Here is a 24,829-nt window from a genome sequence, read left to right on the forward strand (position 1 = left end):
AAAATGGAGAAGGTTGCATCAGATAGAACCGGGGAAGTGAATGGCTCACGGAGCATACCGCTTTAGTATCTCCGGCTTGCTTCCAGGGTAGGTAGCATTTTGCCGGGATGAATCAGGGAAGTTCAAGAGCGATACCGGCTCTTCCATAAACGATATCTGGTTCCATCGCCAGATTCTGAAGAGGTATCGGCACCAGTTCAAGTCTAGGATTATCTTTTCCATCAGACACAATGATTTGGTTTTCATCGTTATATCTGGTTTTCACAATTTTTTCCATCGATGTTCTTGCAAAGAGCTACACCCCTGAGCTTTGGAGCCAGTATTGCTTCTACTCCATCTACGATTCCCTGAACTCCTTAACCTGGACCAATCATGGCTCAGCACACGTGAAACGAGCGAGTTCTGCCAAAGGATGCAACAACACCGCTCTAGTCACTTCGATCTACGCGTCCTGCAAGGTTTACTGCTCTCCGCTCCAACTCGAGGCGGGTCTGGAGTTCTGGGAAGATTTGTGCCACCACGAAAAATCAACATTGATGGATCTCTCTAACGTCACCAACACTGTTACGGACTCTTATGTGACACAACTGGCGATTGTTGACCCGGAGTCGAACAGCACGGCCAAATTAGCTGAACCAGTTCTCCTTCGCCGCTCGTATTTCGTGCGGGCCTACAAAAGCTGGGTACGTCACTTTGCATCTATTTCACTTGGATTCATTCTGACATCAAGCAGAAACTCAAGTTTGAGGCCAGCCCCCGGAGCAAAAGATTCGGCTGGGCTCTTGAATGCTACTGGGCCGGGATAATTATCCTAGGGGTTCTAAAAGCTTGCTTTGATTCTATCAGCAGCCGACGAGGTGTTAGCAGAATTTCAGATCCCGAAAAGACAGGCTTCGCAAGTCGCAAGTTTAACAAGGCATTTGCTCCGCTGGAGTCGGCAAAATTCTGGCTTCGAACACATGTCCTCGTCCCAGCAGCATTTGGCACACGATGCCAGAGGACGTTATTTGGATGTACGATTCCTCAGCGCTCCACGTCAATATGCGTCGCTGGCTTTTGGTGTCTTTGCATCATCCTAGGCTTTTCAGGCTATCCCACAGTTGATGGTAACACATTGTGAGTCTGCTCTTTCATCTCCTTGTATCAGAGCGGTGCAACTGATCAGTTACAAGGACTCCAAACGTTCATCAATATCTTTGGAACACTGCTGCAGTGAGGGGTGGCTATTTCGCTTACTCACTACTGCCTTGGGTCTGGATGTTTGCGCAGAGAAACAACATATTCATTTGGGCAACCGGATGGAGCTACCAGACGTTTAATATCTTCCACCGCCATTGTGCAAGAGCTGCAACAATATTCGGCATCGTGCACGGAATTTCTTATTCGGTTGTGTACGCTCGATACAGTATGTGTGGATAATCCTAAGCGGGACTGATGCTGACGAAGCTAGAATACACTTACCATAAGTCGTTGCAGGAGCATTGGTTTCAATTCGGCATCGTGGTAGGGAATAGACAAGTTTCAAAGCTCTCCATCGCCATGACTAAATCTGTAAACAGGCACTCATCCTCATGTCTTTGCTACTGGTACTCTCGGTGTCTTTCTTGAGATCCAAGTCTTACGAGATCTTCTTGATGATTCATATCAGCTTCAGCATAGTAGTGCTGTATGCTCTCTTTACGTTCGTACAAGCCTCTATCCGACTTTGATGAGCCGTACTTAATGAGCGACAGGCACACGTCCAAATTCACCAGCCGCGAATACAATGTCTATCTTTGGCCCCTCGTAGCGGTTTGGGCATTTGATCGCCTTCTACGCCTTCTGCGGCTCCTCTACTGCAACCTTCGCGCCAGCTTGGACAAAAGTGTGTCTCGAGCACCCTTCGCAACCGTGCGATACAGCGCAGCCACCGACGTTATCCGTATTCACATCCAGTCCAGTTCGTTGCCGCTCAAACCTGGGCCTGGCCAGTACTATTATCTGTACCAGCCCTTCGCTCTCAAGGGCTGGGAAAACCATCCATTCTCCCTGGGTGCGTACAGCACCCAGCAAGAAGCCTCCAGTCGAGCACAACCCAGGATAGACGAGGCTTCTAGCAAAGAGATGACCACCACTGCTGCCGCCGCCACTGGCGTGATATCCTCCTCCGAATCATCATCTTCCTTATCCGACGCAGCCGGCGCCGATGTGCCCAACGACTTTGTCTTCTGGGTCCGCCCCTACGACGGATGGACGCGTCGCCTCCGCGACCAGTGTCTCAAATCCACTGACTCTGAGTCCTCGATCGAGCCGAGCCTCCTCATCGAAGGCCCGTATGGACACTCCAAGCCGCTGCACACATTCGACACGGTTGTCTTGATCGCAGGCGGTACGGGCATTGCGGCGGCGGCGCCGTACATGATTGATCACCAGGCTCGGTGCAGCTCGACCAATCCCAGCTACCGCACGCGCACCACCAAGATTAAACTCGTGTGGGCGGTGAAGCAGGCAGCGTTTCTCCGTGATGTTTGTAACAACGAGCTGGCAACCGCGCTCCAGCGTGAGGACACTCAGTGTGCGTTGTTCGCGACTAGCGGTGCGGCAGGAGCGCGTGGTGATGGCGGCGATGGAGAGGACGGTGCGGAGGAGGAGGGGGCGATGGCTGCTGGCGAAGGCTTCGAGATCCACCATGGGCGGCCGGATGTCGCGGCCATCGTCGCGGAAACGGCGCGGGAGGCGATGGAGGGCGGGGCGAGGACTGCGGTTTTCGTTTGCGGACCGGCTGGGATGGTGGATGAGACGAGGGCGGCGGTTCATGCGGAGATGAAGAAGGGGTGTCGGCTGATCAGTTACGTGGAGGAATGTTTTGGGTGGTAGATGGCTACTGGGCAACACGGCCCCCCTCCAAATTCGAAGCGCCTACACTTTGACTGTCAGAAATCTAGAGAAGCAGAATGTTTTGCTACGAACGCCCTGAAAGTTGCTGTTCCCAAGTGAGATTCCAAGCGAAGGACTAGAGACTACCGCTGCCCTTCTGTGCGAAGGGATCATCGACGGCTGTGGCAGGATCAGACACCCAAACACGTCTTGTGTTATCGCTTAGATTCGTGCTACTAGGAGGCAGGTTAAAATGAGACGCTGCACTCTCATCAAAGAGGAGATAAGCTCCAACTGCAGGCGGAGAATATTCCTTAGAGTATCCCCCGAAAACCGAGCCTGTAGAGGCTAGCGGGAGGGGAGAACAGTCGAACACTAGCTCAGACAAGATGCCAAGACACATTTGCGTACTGGCCATTTCACCCTTCTAGGTTTGGATAAAGGGCGGGGTAGATCGTGTGTGCTTACTTATTGTAAGCTATAGTCAGTCTAAACGCCCGGCTAATTATGGTCCAAGCGTTCAAAGATGGTTCATACTTTGACAGGGAACTTTGTTGGGACAACAGGCGGTGTCCTTGGCGGCGGTATATTCCGCTGCGGCGGATGCTCCGTTACGAATTTCACTACTAAGTGTCATATTTAGGTTTTATTCGTAAGATTCCTCGCGAAGTCTTTGCTTCGTCACGGCGTATTATGCACAGTTCGACATGCCTGGCTGTGATACAAAGAATCTACGTTTTCTTCTCACTTAGCTCAACCATATAGATAATCTACACAACCTATCAACTCAATCATCCTACAATCGTATGAAATGTTATCTTTTCGTATGTATCAACTTTAGAATTCTTGATATACGAAGATATAAAGACACGAACATGAAAATAAATACCTCTTTAGCTATATCACTCTTTCAAGATACCCTTTAAGCTATCTAAAGAATTTAAGAAGGTTAATCCCTAGTCGTGCATCTCTTAAATCTTGTAAATCGCACTGTTAAATAAAGATGCAAAGTCTATCAAAGTCCTCTCAAGGTAGCTTGAAAGAAGGATGATAGCGGAAGAGATGTCCAACTAAATGACTATCTAGGTATCGAAACCCGTACATTGTAAGAACTTTTTACTTTCTTGTCGTTTTTATCCCTTTCCGATTGTTGAGGTACAAAGTAAGTAGTAAAACCCACTTGTAAGTAACACCTTGCATGTATATTTATCGAACATGTTGTTATATCGCTGCTGGATCGGAGGCCGCCGGTTTTGCCCATTCCCCTTTGCCACAACTGTTGGCGTGTCGTTACATTTCGGTTGACGAGTAGCACCGAAACGGGACCCACACCGTGCCGGATACCCCTCGGATTCGGGTATAACCGAGGCCATTAGCACTGAGGCGACCCTTAGCGATGTAAATTGGGCCGATTCTAAGTATATCACCGCTTATCTCCACCAATCATATTGAGGTTCGATGAGGCTGCCCATCCTATCCCCATACCACACTCTGATCAACGCCGCCATCGTACTGTCCACCCTGTATGTTATTCCCGATCCGATTCACGTGGTCAAATTAGAACTCGTGATTGGATGCAATCGTTCGGCCTTTTCTGGGCCAGGTTATGAGGCACGCGAGCGATCAATTAGGTCGCAACACAGGTGGCAGTGTAGGAGGCTTAGATCTCGACGCAAGGTTGTCAGACGCGTAATGCCTAATGATCAAGGAGTGTGCTACCACGATTCAATCTTGATACAGAACACCAGGGCTAATCTTAGCCCTTTCTATTTTCGATGCACTTAGGCTGATAAGCTTCTCCAAGCTTTGTTTCTTTGATAACCTTTGTTTCCGACTCCAACATTCAGAACAGATACCACAAGTTTCAAAATGCAATACTTCAACAGGCTCACCTTCTCCTACGTCCTCGACTGTGCTGTGCTTTGGTAAGGTGACTCGATCAGCCTTGGACGAGAGCACATTCTAATGTAATGCATCCAGTGCTTTCGCGGTCATCGGTGGGATCTTCTCCATCGTCTCGCCTAAGAGACGAGCCTTCTCTCTTACCGACCCCTCCATCTCATTCCCATACGGGCCGGACACCGTCTCCGTTTCGACGGTTTTCCTCGCTACAGTTGTTGCGCCAGCAGCCATCGTTACAGTCGTCTGTCTTGCCGTCGTTCCACACCCTTCTGGCAATGGAACACCAACATCTCCGTCGCTTAAATGGCGCCGAAAACTGTGGGAACTATTCACCAGCTTGCTCGGCCTTGCATTTGCGGCGATTCTCGGGTTCTTCCTGACGCAGAGCATGAAGAACCTCTTTGGGAAGCCGCGCCCCGACTTTCTCGATAGATGCAACCCGAACATAACGCTCATGCAGCAGTACGATGTCGGTGGCTTCAGCAGCGAGTTTCTGGAGGGTACATCTGTCCATGTCACCTGGGAGATATGCCAAAGCAAGAATGGAAGCGGGGTTGGTCTGTCTGAGTTCGATGATGGATTCAGGAGTTTTCCAAGCGGCCACTGCACGAGTAAGCATGCTCACAACTGCGTGGAGGAAACAAACTGTTGACCATGGACGCTCCATAGTTTCTTTCGCCGGCCTGGTATACTTAAGCCTCTTCCTAGCTGCCAAGTTCTCGGTTACGATCCCATTCCTCGCCCCGGCTCCATTCCAAGAGCACATAACGCAGCCTGTAATAGGGGGCTTGAGAGATTCGGTTTCGCAGTCTTATCAACCGCCGAGAACAAGCCCACGTAGCCAGGCGGCAGCTCCACCTATCCACCTGTTCGTATTTGTTTTCATCCCTATCGGAGCAGCTATCTACATCGCCTCGACCCGGTACACGGACTACAAGCATCATGGTTTCGACGTGCTCTTCAGCTCTCTTGAAGGCTCTCTCTGTGCCTGGTTCGCATTCCGCTGGTACCATATGCCGATTCGGCGTGGCGCTGGGTGGGCGTGGGGTCCACGGAGCAACGATAGAGCATTTGGGATTGGCATCGGAGTTGGCTCGTACCATCAGTCAAAATTCCAGAGGGATAGAAAAGGCACGCAGGACTTGGAGGGGAATCGGCAGCATAGTCAAGGGACTGAAGGCATTGAACTGACTTCGAGAGAGACGTCCAATTCCTCCGAAGGCCAGCGCAGTGTAAGGAATATCTTGGGCAATACGCGCCATTAAACTCTCGACTGTCTATCGCCCGTCGCGTTTTGCAGACTGTAGCTCTAGTAGCCTTTAGCTCATCCATGGTTGGCGTCAACAACACTCTATAGCAATGCAGACGATCACACAACTGTCTTCACTATCTAAAGCCGTTTGATCCAGTTCCCTTGCATTGGCGCTTAAAGCGGGGTATCGTCAGTGGAATGATTGGGACAGCCAAGCCGGGACACTAAGCCGGAGGATAAACTGCCTGACACTGATTGCGAAACCGAGAGTGCCAGCGGACAATTCTCCTTCTGGTATGGGAGAAGTAAGGGGGAGGCGGTGTGACTAGCTGCAGTCTATACGAACGGGTTGGCACAGCCTCCCAAGCTTGGCATGCTACGAGTTGCTCTTTGAATCGTAACAGGCAGCAGCGTTTTACATGAGCCTCGTCGGCTAAGCGGTACAACCACACCAGCGCCAATCGAATTTGCTACGCTATCAACGACTCTGATTCATGGAAAAAATTGGGGCTTCAGGGCGCAACCGCCGCTTTGAGTGGGGCGGAGCAAGAGGAGCAATGCTTGGCGGGCTTAAAATTGCTTGATAGCTGACGGATTAAGCTAGAATGGGAATCTGAACGGTTCAACAGTCGACACTCGTGTTTCCATCGAGCGTCGTCATCCAGCCAAGCCTCGACAAGCCTATCGGGAGAAGGAGCGCTTGGCGTAACCTTAGTGTGGTTTTGGCTTCCAGCGGCACGACTTGCAGATCAGCTATGGAAATGGATGGTCTCAGGCCCCAGGAGGCGCAGCGAAACACTTGGAACTATGACGGGCTCAAACGTAGGTGGATATCATGACACATGGTCCAGGACAAAGTCTCCTGAGCAAACGGGCCTGAGCAGTGTCGGCGCCGAGTCAAGACGAATTGACTTGCACGACTCATTAAACCGACCAACGTCACAAAGCCGCTCAACGTCGATCATCTGGGGTAGAAAGCCACTGAACCAGACATGGAAGGACTGCACGTGTTGGTACGGCACTCAAGGCCAACAGTCGTATGGAAGTCTCTTGGAAGCTTTCTCGAGGTACAGGGTAGTATGAAGTATCAATGGAAGGCCAAGAAAAGGCGACAGACTATCCAAACTTATACGCCTTCTGATATTTCATTAGATGGCATGTGTGGTTTTTCCAGGAGCTTTAAGGCCAAACGGTTCGGTGCTGCCTAAGGCATTTAGGACGCGCGTCCCGTTAAGAGCATCGGACTAAACTACTAGCCTATTTCTAGTTTCGAAAGTCCATAACGATGTATATGAAGTCCATCATTTTCGCCTCCAAAGCTCTCAAATATGCTATGTTCCTAGTTTTTGATTAACTTCTGCAACGACAAAAATAATGGACCCTCTATTGGTGGATGACGAGGCTCAAACAAGCCAGAACCAGCATCGATGGGGAAGCATCACTCGAATTCATCGTAGGGTAGGGATTTGAAGCACCAACAAAGCCCATGAAGTAGCTCACTGTTGATAGGGATGGCTGTGGCGAGGGGGCAAACTTGGCAGACCAACCTGGATATTGCAAGCGAGCCGGACCTGTCTCCTTTTGCTGAGCGGTGCTTTCATCTACGCGTGCGCATGTCCCAACTCCCCACGCAGACCAGATCTGACATTCGCCCTAGACTGCTGAGCACCTTCCTCAGATGGATGGCAATGGACCCCTTTGATGTCACCTTTGCTTCGTTCTCAAGAAGCAAGGACACAAAAATGCCTGACGACCACCGGCTTTACTCAGCCAGTTACTTCCAAAACGTGCTGCCTGTGCCCTGTCACTCCCACAACGACTACTGGCGCACCACTCCTCTCTACGCCGCGCTTGGCAGCGGATGCGTGAGCGTCGAGGCCGACGTCTGGCTCCGAAACGGCGAGCTGTACGTAGGCCACTCCGCCTTCGAGCTAACAGAAGGAAAAACACTATCAAACACCTACCTCAACCCCCTCCACAGCATCCTCCAGACCACGAACAACAACGCCGCCAGCAAATCCGCCGCCGCCGCCTCGGACCCCCACCGCCGCGGCGTCTTCTACATGACCCCAACCCAAACCCTCACCCTCCTCATCGACCTCAAAACCGCCGGTGACGACACCCTCGCCGCCCTGCACGCACAGCTCGAACCGCTCCGCGCCGGCGGGTGGCTGACGCACTGGAACGGCAGCGCGCGCGTCGAGCGGCCGGTGACGGTCGTCGCGTCGGGCAACGCGCCGTTCGACGCCCTCGTCGCCAACACCACCTACCGCGACGTCTTCTTCGACGCGCCGCTCGCCGCCCTGCACGACCCGGCGTCCGACAGCCCCACCGCCTTCGTCGCCGCCGACGGCACGACGCCGCTGACCAAATACAACCCGTCCAACTCGCACCTCGCCAGCGCCAAGCTCGCCGACGCCGTGGGCCCGCTCAGGCACGGGAGGCTGAGCGCGTGGCAGCTGCGCGCGCTGCAGGGGCAGATACTCGCGGCGAAGCGGAGGGGCCTTGTGCCAAGGTACTGGGGCACGCCGAGGTGGCCGAGGGGGTTGAGGGATGAGATATGGGAGGTTTTGGTGAGGGAGGAGGTGGGGTTGTTGAGTGTGGATGATTTGAGGGCGGCGAGGAAGGGACTTTGGGGCCTTTGGCCGCAGGATGGTGGTGGTGGTGGGAGGGGATGACAAGGTCATTGAAGGTGCTTCAGGTGTTTGAAATTTCTTGATAGGGCCGTAGCAAGGTTGAGGGCACTTAGCAAGACATTTTAAGAACCGCTAGAGATATTGAAACATTCTCTACAACGAGTTATGGAAATTTATACATATTTCTTCTCAAGTCTCGTTAATTTGACACCTGTGCATCTTAGAGTTAATGCAGGAGTTCAAGCATTTTACATTCGTGGAATTTGGTTTTCAAACTTCCAGAACTGAGAGATCGTGATTCTCACTAGCAACTATTGAAGATACTAAAGATCACCAAGTTTCCTAAGAGCGGACGCAACAGATTCCATAGAAAATTTGTCACTTGAGTTAATCATACTATTAGACCACTGCACCCCAGAGCAGTCATTGTCGAGGGTACTGCCAGACCACGAAGAGCCATATGGCCAATCGAGCAGAGCTGCGGGGATCTGAGAGTCGGTTTGTCGCAGTTTTTCGCTTCTTTTTCTGTGGTTGTGCACCCAGCATGCCGATTTCCATGGTTGCGAAGCTGCACGAGACCACTTCAAGGCGGGTTGTCCACGAGCAATTCAATCTTCCGGGTCTTTAAATTGCTCTTCGGGTGTTGTAAGTGTCCTTATACTGTGTCTCACACTGTCTGACAAACGCGTAGGATAATGCGGCATGATTTTCAATTCACTCTCTGCTTCATCGAAAACATCACGCACTTTGCATACCTGATACTTTGAAGCTTAGATCACACTTTCGTACATATATGCCAGTTTTTAAGTACAGAAAATTCCAATCTTCTTAATGAATCATAATACTGTTCATCATTAGGAAGTATTTGATGATCAACATCGATGAGCGTGATTGGAGTATAGTTCGCTCCATCTCATAGCAACAACGAAATGTTTGGAAGATATATTTTAAGCGCAGTCCGAGGTGTCTAGAAACTCCTTAGGTTTCAAACTGAAATTTTTTAGTGTAGAGATTACGTTGATGACAAGCCCAACTTCAAGTGAGAGTTCTACATACTTATATTTCAGCTCAAGAGAATCATACCCGCTAGCTGACTACTACAGTGCCACGGCACGCAAACAGAAGCAGTGTTCACCAGCTGGAGGAATAATGCAGATGGGTAGGCGGTAAGCCCACAAGACCCCATCACAGATTTACTGTGTCTTCAATATAAGAACCCCATCCTTCTTCACCCTCTAATGTTCTCCCGGATCGAGTTGTGAGACTTTCGACGCATCAACATAGAATAGTAAAATTTCTCTGCGCTGTAGAATCCAAATAATCAAGAAAGAAGATTCACTGGTCTCTCCTTCCGCCGTTTGTGAAGTCAGAGTTTCGCCCCTTACGCATATGCATGTTATAAGGTGCCCACACGAACGAAAAATGTTGAAAGTCTTCGCTATCATAGCTTCATTTGGTTCAGCACCATTGAACACCCATGAAGCAAACGATATTAAGCTCAAACCTTCCCGGACTTCTTACGAATATATCTACCGTCACAAAACGGACAGTGTTGAAGTACTCTGGGCCGCACGGGTCTAGATACCGCAATAGGAGAATGTCGACTATCTTTCTTCCTTAGCACAGAAACGGTTAAGCTCGACTAAATACTCCAATGTACTTCGTCTTTGCTGGCCTTTTGGTCTTTGCAGCTGAGCCGATGTTGAAGTCACATGGAGAAACCTCCTCAACTTCGAGATTTCGTCGTTATTCTCATCGATATTTCGCTATCTGAGGTATCATTTATCCATGCCGATCTTACGCAATCGCCTTTGGTCATACAAGCTCCTGTCATCGCAAAAGCTCCCACTTCTGCGCCTTGAAATCAACCCGCAAAGCCTCTCAGACCCTCACCTTTTATCTCTTTTAGCATCGTAATCTTCACCCCCACAATCACCAACCATTTACCCAAATCGAAGCCACCACACCAAAAGCCACCCCATCACACCAACTTCAAACTGAACCCGGCACCACCCTCCTCCCTCCCCGCGAAGATTCCACTGAAATCCACCACCTCCTTCGAGCCGCCCGCACCTCCACCGCCCAGTCTCGGCGCATCTCCTCTCTCAGGCGCCCTCGGGCTGGCCCTCTTCCTCCTCCTCTCCTGGCCCGCCTTGCTCGGGAAAGTCGGGAACATCTCCGTCCTCTTCGGCCGGGGGGTCTCGGTGAAGTACGGGTGCTCGAGGACCTCCTCGGCGGACGGGCGCTTGGCGGGATTGAGGGCGAGGAGCGAGGAGAGGAGGTCGACGCCGGCGTTGGTGAGGAAAGGGAACTTGGAGCGGATGAGCGACGTCGTCGAGTGCGGGTCGGGATCGCGGGGCAGGCGGAGTGCTTTCACGTTAGGCAGGCGGCGGAACGATGGCCAGGATTTGTCGGTGGGGAGGCCGCAGAGCTTGAAGATCTGGTACGAAGGCTGGGTGTTAGTCGGTGGGTGGTTCGTATTGTTGTAACAGGATGGACGGAGGGGAGACGTGCCTTGTATAACTCATCGACCTCGTTGCTGCCTTGAAGGAGCGGCTCTTTGGTCAAGAGCTCACCGAAGATGCAGCCTATGCTCCACATGTCGATTGCGCTGTCGTACTCTTTGGCGCCAAGGAGCAGTTCGGGCGCGCGATACCAGAGCGTCACGACGAGTTGTGTCAGGTCGGGAGGAGCTGGGTCGCCGACGTAGCGGGCCATGCCGAAGTCTGCAATCTTGATCTCGCCGCGGTTGTTCATCAGGATGTTGGAAGTCTTCAGGTCTCGCTTGGGGTAAGTTAGCAAGAGCTACAGAAGGGGCGCTGGTACAATGCTTACATGTAATATCCAGTGTTCGTGGAGGAAGCCAACAGCAGAGGTCAGCTGCAGCATCAATGTCTTGACCTCGGACGGTAAGAAAGGCTCGGCCATATCCTCTTGTAGTGTCTTGAGGTCGTGCTCGAGGAAATCCATAACCAAGAAGACATCATTGAGAGTGTCTCCGACTACAACTTCGCGCAGGCCGACAATATGGCGGTGGTCTCGGGACTCCTTCAACGTCTGGATCTCGCGCAGGGCGGTAACTGGGAAGCCGTCGTTCAGGTTGTCCATCTTCAGCTTCTTGAGGGCGACAACCTCGCCGGTGGCGGTTTCGCGGGCGCGCGACACCCAGCCGTATGAGCCCTCCTCGATGTGGTTCAGCCTCTCGAAATTGTCGACGCGGCGGCAGGGTCCCCAGCCAGGCGCGGCGAAGCGCAGCATCCGTCTCGGGCCATCTCCGTCGCCTGGCTGCGAAACTCTCCGTCTCTTCGCGGGGCGGTCTTCGTCAGCGGTTGCAGCTTCCTGTTCCTTCTTGCGGCGCTCCTCGGCGATGCGGGCCTCCTCCTCGAGCTTGCGCTGCTTCTCTGCCTTGGCGCGCTTCTTTTCCTCCTTCTCGCGCTTGCGCTGGGCCTCGATCTCGGCGTCCTCCTCCTCATCGGCCCATCGCGACTGGCCGGCCATGGCGAATTGACTGGGTGGAAACGAGCGTATGCGGGTCGCGAGGCGCGGTGGTGGGGCGTTGGCGGTGGTGGTGCGGACGATGATGTCGGCGGAGGTGTTGCGGAGCTCGTCCGGCGCCGCCACGGGAAACTTTCCCAAGCTCCAGAGCACAACCTCCGCCGCCATGCGCCCCCAGAGCTCCCCGCCCACCGCTGCCCCGCCATCATGCGCATACCTGCGAAACTACCGTCTCGCATCCTGAGTCGCGCTGTATCCCGCCAGCTGCGCGCGCCGCTAGCGGCCTATCTCGGCGCAAGATGGTCGTCTACCAGTGAAGGCCGCCAGTGGTCCACGCCGCTGGCGAAGACCTTGACTGAAGCTATCACCGTAAGTGCTGTGCTTCAATGCCCGATCTGCGGTATATTTCATGACCTCTAACCACTAACAGACCACCGGTCCGGTTCCTGTGGCAGCATACATGCGACAAGTCCTCACCGCGCCCGATAGCGGTTACTATACCTCGCGGCCTGAAGGTGGAGACCAGTTCGGCCAGAAGGGAGACTTCATCACCTCCCCCGAGATTTCACAAATATTTGGGGAGCTTGTTGGGCTGTGGTTCGTCGCCGAATGGATGCTTCAAGGCAGGAAGAGCTCGGGAGTGCAGTTGATCGAGGTTGGCCCGGGAAGAGGCACGTTGATGGACGACATGCTGCGGGTATTTCCCAACTGCTCCGCATATGATGATTCCGGGTGCTCAAATTGTACAGGCCATCCGTAATTTCAAGTCAATGTCTTCAGCAATCGAGACGGTCTATCTCATCGAGGCCAGCCCAACCCTGCGCGCTGCTCAGCACAAGCTGCTTTGCGGCGATGCTCCATTGAAAGAGACGGATATTGGCCATGAAAGCACCAGCAAGTATTCCAACTTGAAGATAGTGTGGTCAGAGGATATCCGCCTCGTTCCTAAGGGTATATCAATCTCCTTCCTTCCAATTGAAGTACATTGAGTGCTTACCAAACCTAGACGCCTCCAAAACGCCCTTTATCGTAGCTCATGAGTTCTTCGACGCCCTGCCCATCCACATCTTCGAAAGTGTCGCACCCCCTCCACCCACCGACACACCCAGCCCTCCTGAGCCCCCAGCCGACCTCACCAACCCAGCCTCCGTTGCCGCCGCCGCTGCACGGCAGCAACAAAAACGTCCCCAAAAGACCAATGAATGGCGCGAACTCCTCGTCTCTCCCGTGCCTCCCAACTCCACCCACGCCACCCTCAACACACCCGTCTCTCTCCGTGACTCCACGCCGGTTCCCGACTTCCAGCTCACCAAGAGCACCGGCCCGACGCCGCACAGCATGTACCTGCCGCACACGTCCGCCCGCTACGCCGCGCTGCTCCAGCGGCCGGGCTCCGTCATCGAGATCTCGCCCGAGTCGCTCTCCTACGTCTCCGACTTCGCCGAGCGCATCGGCGGCAAGGCCCTCGTCTCGCCGCAAAAGAAGGCCTTCGGCTCCGCAACACAAGACTCGGCCCCGAGCTCGAAGCCCACGCCCTCGGGCGCCGCGCTCATCCTCGACTACGGCCCGCTGGACACGGTCCCGACCAACTCGCTGCGCGGAATCCGTCACCACCGCGCCGTCTCGCCCCTCGCCCTGCCCGGCCAGGTCGACGTCAGCGCCGATGTCGACTTCGTCGCGCTGGCTGAGGCTGCTATCGGAGCTAGTCCGGGCGTCGAGGTGCATGGGCCGGTGGAACAGGCGGCCTTTTTGGAGGCTATGGGTGTGAGGGAGAGGGCTAAGATGTTGGTGAGGAAGGCCGAGGGCGCGAAGCAGGGTGACGAAGGGAAGGAGTTTAAGGAGAGGATCGAGAAGGGTGCGCAGAGATTGGTGGATAGGGGTCCGAATGGAATGGGGAAGTTGTACAAGGCTCTGGCGATTGTGCCGCATTTTCCAGAGAAGGCGGGGAGAAGGCCTGTGGGATTTGGAGGAGATGTGAAGGTTTGATGAGGGAAATGATGGTATGGAGGGTGAAGGGCTGTACATGTGTAAAGTTGGTCATGCCAAGTGTATTTTCAAGTCACCAATGCCAGCGTAAAGATGGTTGGGGTTTTGCTGCCATGTCGGAATTTCTGGCCTCCTCTGCTATAAAAATAGCTTCCTGCTGCTCGCTTTCGCCCTCATGTCTTCTCATCAGTCGCCGGACACAATGAGTCGCGTGTTCATGACCGCTTCCATGCCTCTACTGCTCCTGTGTCTCTTTTGCCCGCAGATCTGCGGCGTTAGTCAAAAAAATCTTACCCAGGACTTCCACTTTTTCCCACAATCAGCCTACTGGTGTCAACCACCTTCTTGCTGTCGTACATCTCGCCATCATTGTTCAATTGTGGTGCAGGTCTCAATAAATTGACTTTGGTTAGCATTCTGGCTGGCCCTCGGCGGATGCCATGTTCCACAGACGCGGAAAGTCAGGATGTAGCTATGTGCTAGAGAATGGCGGAAGAGCTCGTCCAAAATGTAGCGATCGTGATGGTCCTGTCGAGATATCAAGTGGATCGTCTTTTATAGACAATTTTGAAGGGGGAAAAATTATTTCCATCACGGGAATCCACACATGATTCAGCGCTGTGCATGTGTTCCAGTTTCGGTGTTGAGGCACCCAGTAGGCTTTCAAGGTCGATTCGTTTGAGTCATCTTCATCAGAGCATCACTGTGTCATTCAAGGGGCGCTAGAAGCAAATCAATGAGATCACTCGCTGTCAGTCCGCTCCTCCGGTCTGACTGGGGAAGCGTACAATGGTAGGTGAAACCGGTCCCTCACTAATCTTTTACTTATCTCTTTTTTTTTTCAGAGCATAGATTGTTCGTAGCAGCAGTCGACATTACTCTTTCATCGATCTAAACTTCATCACATCTATTTACTACACATCTTCATCACCAACCGTTATTACTCATTATGTACCAGCTTTGGGTTCGGAAATACCGCGGCCGCACGAACGTGTGAAACCCCGTAGGCAAAAAAATAGCCGGTAACTCGAAAACTGCGCTCAAAGACAAGTATTTGATTTTTTGAAGAAGCATATTTGAGGGAATGGTGGTGCGGTGATGTTCTCGGGGGAGAGGGGTATTGTCTTTAAACTATTTTATAAAACATTCTACAGTTTCCGCTTTGCCAGGGACACGGGTACATTTAGGTTCATTTCCATTTCTGTACATGCAATCTTGGCGGTCACATGTGTCACCGCTATTACAGGATACCCTTTCTCCTAATATTCAATAAGCACATGTGGCGGGTTGACGATACTCTGTGCCATTAAGGCATGGGTAACCCGGGTTCAGAGTTTTGCTTGGCTCCTTCTCTTACAAACACTTGATCTCTTACTCCCCACCTGGCACAAAGATTGGTTGCGTCCTTCCTATCAGTGATTATTCTTTTTGATTCCCTTTTGAAATCCCAGCTTTGAATAAGCTGTTCAAATCTAATTTTTCATGTTTACGGGCCCAAGCCAAACATTGTAGAAATATTCATACATCTTAGAGTTTCTGAGCACCGCTATCTCGTCTTTGTGCTAAAAGTCACTATGTTGAAGCAGTGGCGGTCTGCTCTCCTCTTTTTTTTTTTCTTCAAGTGTTTTATTAGCAACGCTACTAGTTAGGAAGAAGCCATGAAGAAGGGCTGGGTGAGAGAATATCAAAGTGATGAGCATTGGCCGGCTGTACAGACCAACGGCTGATACACACACATTTGAGAAGAAATTTCGAATGTAATCTTCAGAGGGTCAATTAATCATGCTTTGTAACTGCTTCTGGTATACTCAGGACAATGTGCAGTAATGGTCTATGAGGCGTATGTCTTCGCTGAGGGCATGAGTATTTGCATTACGAGCCCACGTAATAAATATCAAGCTCCTACCGTTCACAAGGAGCATCACTTCATCTTTAAGTCTGTTGCCTTACACAGTTCTGGGCATGCATATAAAGGATTGGACAATAGAGAAATAATTGTTGAAATCGCGGTCTCTAATTCCGTCCACCTATTCGGTTCTGCTGCTACCGCCACCAGATCAAGAGAAAACTCAAATTAAGGTAGCTTCACCATCCTGCAAACCACCGAAAGTGTTCCACTAATCAAGACGCATCATCCACTTAAAACCGCAACGGAATTCAGTGCAGGCCGCATCCACCAACGCATGGTTTTGCTCCTCTTCGACCACCGCATGCTTACTGCTCAAACTTAATGGCCGCGCTTCACTCGTTTGTATCCCTACGGTCCCAAATCATCCCTTCCGATCACAAATTTCCTTTTCTACGAGTTTGAAACAAGGAACAGATACCGTCCGAATCACTGTACCTCTAAGTCAGGCGTTTGAATGCACCACTGCAAGACGCTGAACCTTCTACTTTACTACAGCATTGCACAGGGTAGCATGACTTAGGCACAGACCAAGAAGACCTCTGAAGACGGTCTTGGGCAAGCCGATACAGATTGTGCAAATTTCCGGTGAAAGTAGACAGCCGCAAAAATTTCCGTCAGCTGGACCGCGAAAGAGAACTGTGATATCGAGAAACAGGTGTAGTCTGGGCGACGATAGCGTAAATCCATTCGCCGCCATCTTCGTAAAGGGTTTTCCGCAGTAACGGCCATTTCCGTGTTCGTTTCATACGCTTTGTGATTTGTCTTTTCTCATTCCCATGTTGCTTGACTTGTTCGTGGTTCATTCGGATCTCCCACCTCTGCTCCTCCTGCTGAGCAGCTCGGTCTCTAACGGGCACGTCTGGTCTCGATTCTTTGGGAATTTATCCTCAGCGCAAAGCGACCATTATCGGTTCGTAGGCAGGTGGTTGGATATTGTGAGGTATTCGATGGCCAAAAATATCTCGAGACTGGGCGATAATATGACAGCGCGGTTCTCTGCATCGCTCTTCCCAGTTCATTCACGGATCAGGAAGCCATTCGGTGCTTTTCGAGCCAACATTTTTGCGGAGGATCTTCTTGTTCATTTCTCTTGCAATTTCAAACACTTTCAAAACAATCCCAAGCTCTTCCTTTCCTCCAACCACCCGCCGCCAACTTCTGCATTACGCACCTCAACCAGACACTGCTATCATCAATGTTTCTCTTGATAGGCCAGGGCCGTGGTATTGGCATCGGCGTCTCGAATATGCAACGTTCCTCGAGGTCACAACAAAGGATTTCGGCCGTAACCAAGTAAATTGTCAGCACTGCCTCATCAGCCACTCACCCTCAGAACGGGAGCCGCGGTTCAACGTGAGCATCGATCACGATTTCCAACATCTCTTGACTCGCAGTCTCCACCTTCACCCGTGTTTGGCCAAATAGAGCGTTCATGCAGTTTCGCAGATCGCATGAACTGCCCGGAGCAAGGCGTCCATGTATACACCCAAGTTACGTCAACACCTTCGTCACCACCATTGTCACATACTCGACGGAACCTCGGTTGGACGCGTAATCTGTAGAAATGGCCTGCTCCAGGTAGATACGCCCGCCAAGGTGGGACGCTCTGTAATGGTGTCCACCCGTTTCAGTGAGCGGGGAAAGTAGCGGCCTAGATGCGATGTCCACCGCGACAACAGTCCGAGAGTGGTGCAAGTTTGTCTATTGGCAAGACTGGTGCGACGCCACTAGCCAGCAGCAGGAAAAAACCGTTAGGTCCAAACCAAACTGCGGAACAAGAACAGGCTGAGTCCGACCGAGAGAGGAAAGGAGGGAAAGCCGTATCGAGTGTAACGGTTCGGATCGAACTTGCCCAGTTGCAAAGACAAGCCAGTGTTTGAGGGGTCGCGTTGTGTCAAGGCCCAGAAAGTCCAACGAGAATCTCGGTATCCACGCGTCGTGCTTCGCCCAAAACAGCGCCGGAGTCCAGTCTCGGTATCAACGGCGCCCATCCCTCGCTTCTCCTCGGTAAGTGAAAGGGTCGGGCAGGATCTCGCGATGGCGCGACGGAAGAATTGCGGGTCGCTCTCGGTCTCAATTTCCAACATATTCATTCGAAAACGTATCTGAAGCGTAGGTTGTCTTTGTCATCGGCCTAGAATCCATCAGCAGCGGTCTCGCGACCGGACAAACCAGTCCTTTAGAAGACTCTCAAAATTTCCGATGGCCTTGAGGCAACCACAGCCGGTTTGATTTCCTTGGGGTGTGAGACTCTCATGGTCGCAACACGTGCGATTGGGGATAATCCGTTTCTCCGACGCAACAAATGGCGTCTGATGGGCGCCCCCCCTCGGCGAGACGATCCGAGCTGCAGCGGAGTACGAACGGAGTGGTATGACGAAGCCTTCGTGGTTTTCCTCGTTTGGCAAACGAGTTTGTCGTGCCGGCCGGGAGGCGGGGTATGCCGCGAAACCGCGTGCTGGTCACCGCATGTGGCTGCCGGTGTTTGCATCCACGTCGAGAAATCAGATGTTGTCTCAGAAGCGTATCGAGGCCTCGCGTTCGCTCTGAACGGTCTGCGGGTTAGCCTGGACGCAACAATCACGTCCTGTGGTTAGCCACTCGGGATGGAGAGAAAGGGGCGAGAAGTCGACCAGCATGAACGTCGACCTTGATCTCCGAGTTGCCAGCACGGGATTCTCGCATGACCGAAAACCCCGACGGCGTTTGCTGGCAAGGATCCGGAGAAATTGGTGGGAGGAACGACTTCGATGCGGGAAAGGTTTCGTTTTTCAAACTTTCTCGCGGCCTGACAGGAGGGGCCACGATCATGTGCATAGCAAGGTTTCCAAACAATCACGGAAACAGACTGGATTCTGATATATGAAAGGATGCGATCGAAGATTGTCCGGCGTCGCCAATCGAGCGGGGAAACAACTGGCAGTCCGTAACGCGCATGAAAGAGGCCCGTCGGACAAAGGCCTGTTGAATCTCGCTAAAGGCGTCGAGGGCAATGAAGTAGAAACGCACCCACGAGGCAGCCCGCGGGGCCGAGGCGTAAACGTGGTGGAAATGTTTTCAGGCCGCGAAGGGCGAGGCAGGACGGAGAATCTTTTTCCTGAGCGGCGGCGCATGACTGGCTGTCCTGCGATTTGGCTCTGCAATCCTCCTACACGCCAGCGCCCCGGTCGGCACTGTACCTCGCGCAAACCACGTCGTCGATGTCGGCAATTTTTGGGAGCGTTGTGGGTGTTGCGGGAGCCGAAACGCGCGACAAATTACGGCGGCGAGGTTGCACCGCTAAGTAAAATCGAAGGCGGACCTATCGTGTCAGCGTATCTGCAGGCTTCAGGAGGCAAGGCGTGAGGCTTAGACAACTTGCAGGTACCGCAGTGGCGGCTATACCGCCTGTCTATTCTGCGTGAAGAAGGATGGGGGGACTTTGACCGGTGTCTCCACAGTGCCACGTCGAGGCACCACACCTGTCGTACCAACTTCTCTCCCGCCCCCGGACTGAAACGCGCAAACACCACACCGCTCCGGTAGATCTCCCTTGTGCTGTCGAGGACAATTGCTGATCTGGCTCGCTGCGCTCCCTGCCTCCCTCCCGAACGCCCCCGCGGTGCCGTGCACAAGTGGAGGCCGAGCTGCATAACTGCTTCCCCTGGTGCGAGCATCGTGAGCTGCCAACGCACAGGTTCCCGTCGCGGCGATGCGCGCTTCCCGAACGAAAAAATAAAAAGGAGAGGCGCAAAATCAACCCACCTGATGACGGCCCAGGCCGCTGCGCTGGCGAGCCCGAACCATCAATCAAACAAAAAATCCAGAGCGGGCGGGCCCCTCATTAAAGCCAGCAAAAGAAAGTTGGGGAAATGAGCTTGGCGCTGACAGAGTTGAGGCTCAAGTCGCCCGCTCCGCCGGCTGGCCCGTGACAGGCTCGCGACGGATGCTTGCTTGGGCGGCGCTGTGGTTAAAAAAAGGTGCCCGAACAAGAGAACGCTCTGGAGTGGTTCGGCTCGTTAGATCGCGTCGCGAGATCAGGTACGGGCGATGCTACAGCGACATGCGCCAGCACAGCGCCCGAGCGGTGAGCTGAATCCACTCGCTGCCGCGCTCGCTTTCGTTTCGTTCGTCGCCCTACGCAAGGGCAGCGAGTGTTGCGCGCCAGCCACAGTTCCAACAAAGGGGCCATCCGCCGACTCGTCGCCTTGTAGCCTGAGGTGCTTACATGTTGCATCGCGATCGTGATGCTATAGGCAGTCAGCCAGCGGGGACGGAACCGAGGGCGCAGCGAAGCGAATCCGCGGCGAGGGAGACGGGGTAACCGACTGAAGGGGCTGTGCGACTTGGGCGCTGCAAAAGGTGCTTACTACGGGCTTCTTGTACGCAGGGCAGAGGGCAGAGCGCAGCAGCACCTCACCGCATGGCCATTCCCCAGTGCTATTGCGTGCATATGCGGAGGCCCGTCGCACGAACAGGCACCGCGGTGCCCAAATTTGGACGCAAAGGGTTGCAGCGCGTGGTCAAGCCTGCGCTCGCTCGCTTCTGGAAAGGCTGTCAGTCACTGCGTGCAGCCGCAATTAATCATCGATGACGGGTGCCCGCCCTGACAAACACCGCATTGCTCAAACAGGCGCTTGCTCACAACCCTATTTGTGGGCGCACGTCGCTTTTTGTCAGCAGAGGGCTGGGGTTGGTGCATGTGTAAGCCAGCCCTACGAGCCGGCAATGTGGTCATCATCCTGGAGTTACTGTGATTAAGCCCGCCCGTTCGCGCCCGGGCCATGACGCAGTCGGCTCGCAAATAACTAAACGCGAGCATCACCATGGCTCATAGATCGCGTGCGCGCGTGCGGCCCGCCGCGGCGGAGTGCGCGACTGCGGCATGCGGAACGGGCAGCAGCTCATTTATTGGCAATGCGAGGTACGAGTTGCGGGCAGAGCAGAGCCCTTGGTCGTACGAAGCGCCAAGCGCAGGCCGATCGACCGCGGGGCGGTAGTCCTCGGGCTCGCGTTTTGCGCCGGAAGAGGGAGCAGCCGCGACAGAAGCGACTCCGGGAACCGACGACGTGAGCCTTCCGGATGATCGGCCTGGCCCAAGGCAGCAAGAACTGCCCCAGCCTAACTCCGAGATTCATCGTCCGGCATCCCTGAGCGATCAGAGTGACTCAACGACGGTGACGGATGATGAGCATGGCGTGCCGGTGAGCCGCAGTTCGACGCTGGCTGGCGCTGCGACCCTGCGGCCGGCGAACGCAACGCACCGACGGAACTTGGCGCGGCCGACTGGACACAAGCCGCTTGGCAGGGCACCTGGTGCCTGGAGAAAGGGCGGAGGAATGCGCTGGGCTGTGGCTTGCGAGCGAGCTGACAAACTAGGCGCCAACCCTGCCGCTCATCTAAAGGGCCTGCGCAAGGAGGCACGAGGGCACGGAGTTCGCGGCGGACGCCGCCCAAACGCGCCGTGTCGCCAGCAGATTGCGGCAGTCGAGATGAGTGGCCCGTGGGCGCTGTTTGGGCGCGGCTGTTTTGTTTCCTGCTGAAACAGCTTGCGGCGGGCGCGCGGAGCGTTTGCAGAGAATCTTTCCGAGCAGTGCGCTGGCGTCTCGGGCGACGAGCGGTCGACTAGCCGGGTTGCGGCCGAGGGCGGGCAGCGCGGGCACCACATGCGCGAGCCGGGGTGTTGTGTAAGCCGACGATCTGCGCATTGAGGGCACTTGCATGGATGGGGCGGCCTTTACAGCTCGGGCCCGGAGACAATCATCAGCCTCGCGGCGGTGAGCACGCACGCACGACGGTAACGCCGGGGTCATCTACGCTGTTTAGGAATCTGAGGCATGGCATAAGTATACCGCCAGACCCGCCCCTCTGTCCACCAGACACCACAACACTTTCACACGTCGACTTCGACAACAAGCAAGACGATCGTCGCCACGGCACGCTCTCCGCATCGCTTCGCTACGCTGCGCCCACGCCTATTACGCAACGCACACCCTTGCCTGCTCGGCCCTTCTTCCCGCCTGCTCACCGCCCGCGGTCTGCACCCCCATACGTAGGTTCCAGTCATAGCTGCTCCGAGTTTCGCGCTTTTATTGACTCACCCCTCTAGGCACACTGCACTATTTCACATTAAAGGCCCTCACCATGCCTTCGCATCTACGACTCCAATCAAACTTCGAGCCCTTTTCGGCTGAGACCACCCGCTCCTACTTCCCCACTGCCGCCGCCCCGCCGGCCAAGAAGCAGAAGATGTCTCTCTCGCAAACCTACTACATCGCCGCCTCGGCCCGCACCAAGCTCACCCACGAGGCCCAGAAGAGCGACCACGACCTGAGGCTGCTCGTCGGCCACGCCAACCTTCTCGACTCCCTGATGCTCGAGCTCGCCGACGCCGAGCGCGAGCAGGAGGCCTGGTTCAACAAGACCGTCAACAAGGCCGCCCGTGCCGAGAGGCACATCCAGTGGGCCGACACGATTGACGAGGAGGCCATGGAGGATGACGACGACGAGGAGGACGACGACGACTTCATTTCCGACAGCGAATCCGACTCCGACTACGACGAGGACTCCGAGGACTTCGACATGATCCCCCCGCTCAGGCGGATTCCCTCGCCGCCGGTGCGCATCACCACCACCGAGCTCGACGACGATGAGGACGACGAGGAGGAGGATGACGAGGAGTACTACGAGGACGAGGAGTTCGACGACGAGCACGCACTTGTCCGCTCGCCATCGCAACAAACGCCGCCCGAGCTCGTCCACGAGGAGGACTCGGACTCAGACGACGACGCAACGCCCACAACACCGCCTCAGCCTACTCTCGAGTACAGCGAGAAGGAGAGGCAAGCCATCGCAACAACAGCATATCTCGAAAGCAAGGAGGCACAATTACAAGCCACACCCGATCAAGCAGCCTATCTACCCAAAGGCTACTTCCTCGAACAACGCAACGCACCGCTCATAACATCGTATTGAGCGATCCGCAACGTCTCCTGTCTCCTTCTTGTATCTGTTTATGGCCTCATGAGCGAAGCGAATCATCATCAGCATGGAGTTTGGGCGTTTTTCACTTGATACCTATTTTCCTTTTCTTACGAAGCATTTTCACTTGGCTGGGGATATCTAGAAATGCGCGACGATGCATTCCGCGCAGGGTCATGTTTGCACTCTCCTACATCTTTTCCGCACGGGTTCGCTTTCGCAGCTCAGCGGTTCTCCCTCCTGCTAGACAGTCGACGGTCGAGACCCAGCTCGCAGCAGCAAGTTAGCTAGCAACAAATCCCCACCTCTACCTACAAACAATTGAAACAAACAATCACACGAAACCAAACCAATGACCACTTATTGTCTCATCGTGAAATGCATCGCATCGTATCGCAGCTTATTCCCCTTTTCGACCAAGGCAGGGTCGTACAGATCAGGCAAGCATGTGATGGGCCCTGCCTGCAGCTGCCAGCGCAGCTGACTACTGCGAAAAAGGGCCCTGCCCCACGCACCCTGCAGCAACCGCGCAAAGAAGAGAGCAGAAGCGCGTAAGCCGCTGGGTCTGCACATTCCGAAACGGAAGCGGCGGGGTGGGCAAGAGACCAGCTGACCAACAAATCCCACTCATCTGCGATTTTTCCCTGCCTACCTACGATGCGAACGGCGTTTCTCGCGCCTTCGCGCGTTTACTCGTGCCCACCCTATCCTCGCACGAGTGAACGCCGGACCGACGCCACGCCCCCGCTTCGGCTGCCTGCCTGTCCGTCTGCTTGCCTTGCCTTCTTTGCCTGCTTGCCTTGGCCGCACTTGCCGACCGGCACGCCGACGGTCACCGAGAGGGAGATAGATGCTGGCTCTCCTCTCTTCACCGTTCCCCCATCCTTCAGAAACCCGGCGGGCCCCGGTCCATTCCGTCGCGCGGCAAGCCCGCGTTAGCTGGTCGGCAGGATTCCACACCGGTGCCATCAATCTGCATGTCGATGCGGGCGGGTGAATCATCAAACCCCGATGCCTTATTCCCACATACCGCTTTCTGCTGAAATTGCTAATAATCCAGCCTCGGAAGACGACGGCTCGGCCACGCAAAATAGGCACCGAAAGTTCGGACGCTTTCTATTCGATAGATCGTGAGCCGGAACCTTCCACGGACGCGACAGACGAGTCGTTTTGGTTCTGACTGTCTCGCCTGCAGGGGGCCCAGGCCTGTCCATGATGATGAGATGTGTTGGTGCATTGCGAGAGACAGGTCGGATTACAAAACCATTGCAGCCACGGTCATTTAGAACATCCACGAGGTACTTCCAGGTCATTCGCTGGCTTGCTTCTTTGTCTGTCTCGCTAAGACTAGGCGTCTGCGTTGTCTTTCCTTGGGCCCCTTTACGCGTTGTTCCCCCATCTCCCCTGCCGACATCGGCCGGCACGGGGCGGGCTCGGGAATGCGCCAAAAACTCTCAGATGCGGTTGACCATGCAGAGTGACGATGAGAGAGGCTTTTTCCTTCTTCTTCTCACAGCATCTTGATTTTTTTCGGATTACGATACAAGATCCGGTCGGGCTCCCGCCGGCAAGGTTAATAATAACACCTCGGTCCAGCCTCCGCAGATAAGTGATCTGGCACCATGGTGGGTACCTCATCACAATTTTTCCTTTGCCCGCGGCGTGATCGCTCGCCTTGTCATGATGTGAAACTCCACACAAATAAATTTTGAAGCAGGGTGCGAAGCGGACAAGAGGAAGATCCTGCTCGCTAGCGCCGCGGCGTTTAAAGGCGGGCATAAGGTGATGTAGCTTTGTTTGAAGCGGAGGTGGAGGAACCTTGAATGTTATACG

The 24,829-nt window shown here is 54.0% G+C and overlaps 5 protein-coding genes across 5 annotated transcripts; 4 read left to right on the forward strand and 1 right to left on the reverse strand.

Moving 5' to 3' along the window:
* Positions 1 to 4,725: 4,725 nt before the first annotated feature.
* On the forward strand, positions 4,726 to 5,410 carry LTHEOB_4023 (Phosphatidic acid phosphatase type 2/haloperoxidase; the record flags this gene model as incomplete). The annotated part of the gene is made up of 2 exons (XM_035513012.1): positions 4,726 to 4,781; positions 4,837 to 5,410. 2 exons carry the CDS (start codon positions 4,726 to 4,728, stop codon positions 5,408 to 5,410), a joined length of 630 nt encoding a protein of 209 aa, XP_035375416.1.
* Positions 5,411 to 7,752: 2,342 nt separating this feature from the next.
* Positions 7,753 to 8,688, forward strand: LTHEOB_4024 (Rrna biogenesis protein; the record flags this gene model as incomplete). The annotated part of the gene is made up of 1 exon (XM_035513013.1): positions 7,753 to 8,688. One exon carries the CDS (start codon positions 7,753 to 7,755, stop codon positions 8,686 to 8,688), a length of 936 nt encoding a protein of 311 aa, XP_035375417.1.
* Positions 8,689 to 10,627: 1,939 nt separating this feature from the next.
* LTHEOB_4025 (Protein kinase protein) lies at positions 10,628 to 12,144 on the reverse strand (the record flags this gene model as incomplete). The annotated part of the gene is made up of 3 exons (XM_035513014.1): positions 10,628 to 11,086; positions 11,179 to 11,430; positions 11,482 to 12,144. 3 exons carry the CDS (start codon positions 12,142 to 12,144, stop codon positions 10,628 to 10,630), a joined length of 1,374 nt encoding a protein of 457 aa, XP_035375418.1.
* A 204-nt stretch (positions 12,145 to 12,348) lies between these two features.
* Positions 12,349 to 14,127, forward strand: LTHEOB_4026 (uncharacterized protein; the record flags this gene model as incomplete). The annotated part of the gene is made up of 4 exons (XM_035513015.1): positions 12,349 to 12,510; positions 12,572 to 12,838; positions 12,891 to 13,092; positions 13,148 to 14,127. 4 exons carry the CDS (start codon positions 12,349 to 12,351, stop codon positions 14,125 to 14,127), a joined length of 1,611 nt encoding a protein of 536 aa, XP_035375419.1.
* An 8,032-nt stretch (positions 14,128 to 22,159) lies between these two features.
* LTHEOB_4027 (uncharacterized protein) lies at positions 22,160 to 22,990 on the forward strand (the record flags this gene model as incomplete). Its single annotated transcript, XM_035513016.1, has 1 exon — positions 22,160 to 22,990. The coding sequence occupies one exon, from the start codon at positions 22,160 to 22,162 to the stop codon at positions 22,988 to 22,990; it is 831 nt and encodes a 276-aa protein (XP_035375420.1).
* Positions 22,991 to 24,829: the final 1,839 nt, after the last annotated feature.

This window comes from Lasiodiplodia theobromae (genome assembly GCF_012971845.1).
Source record: "Lasiodiplodia theobromae strain AM2As chromosome Unknown scaffold_10, whole genome shotgun sequence".
Lineage (NCBI taxonomy): Eukaryota > Fungi > Ascomycota > Dothideomycetes > Botryosphaeriales > Botryosphaeriaceae > Lasiodiplodia > Lasiodiplodia theobromae.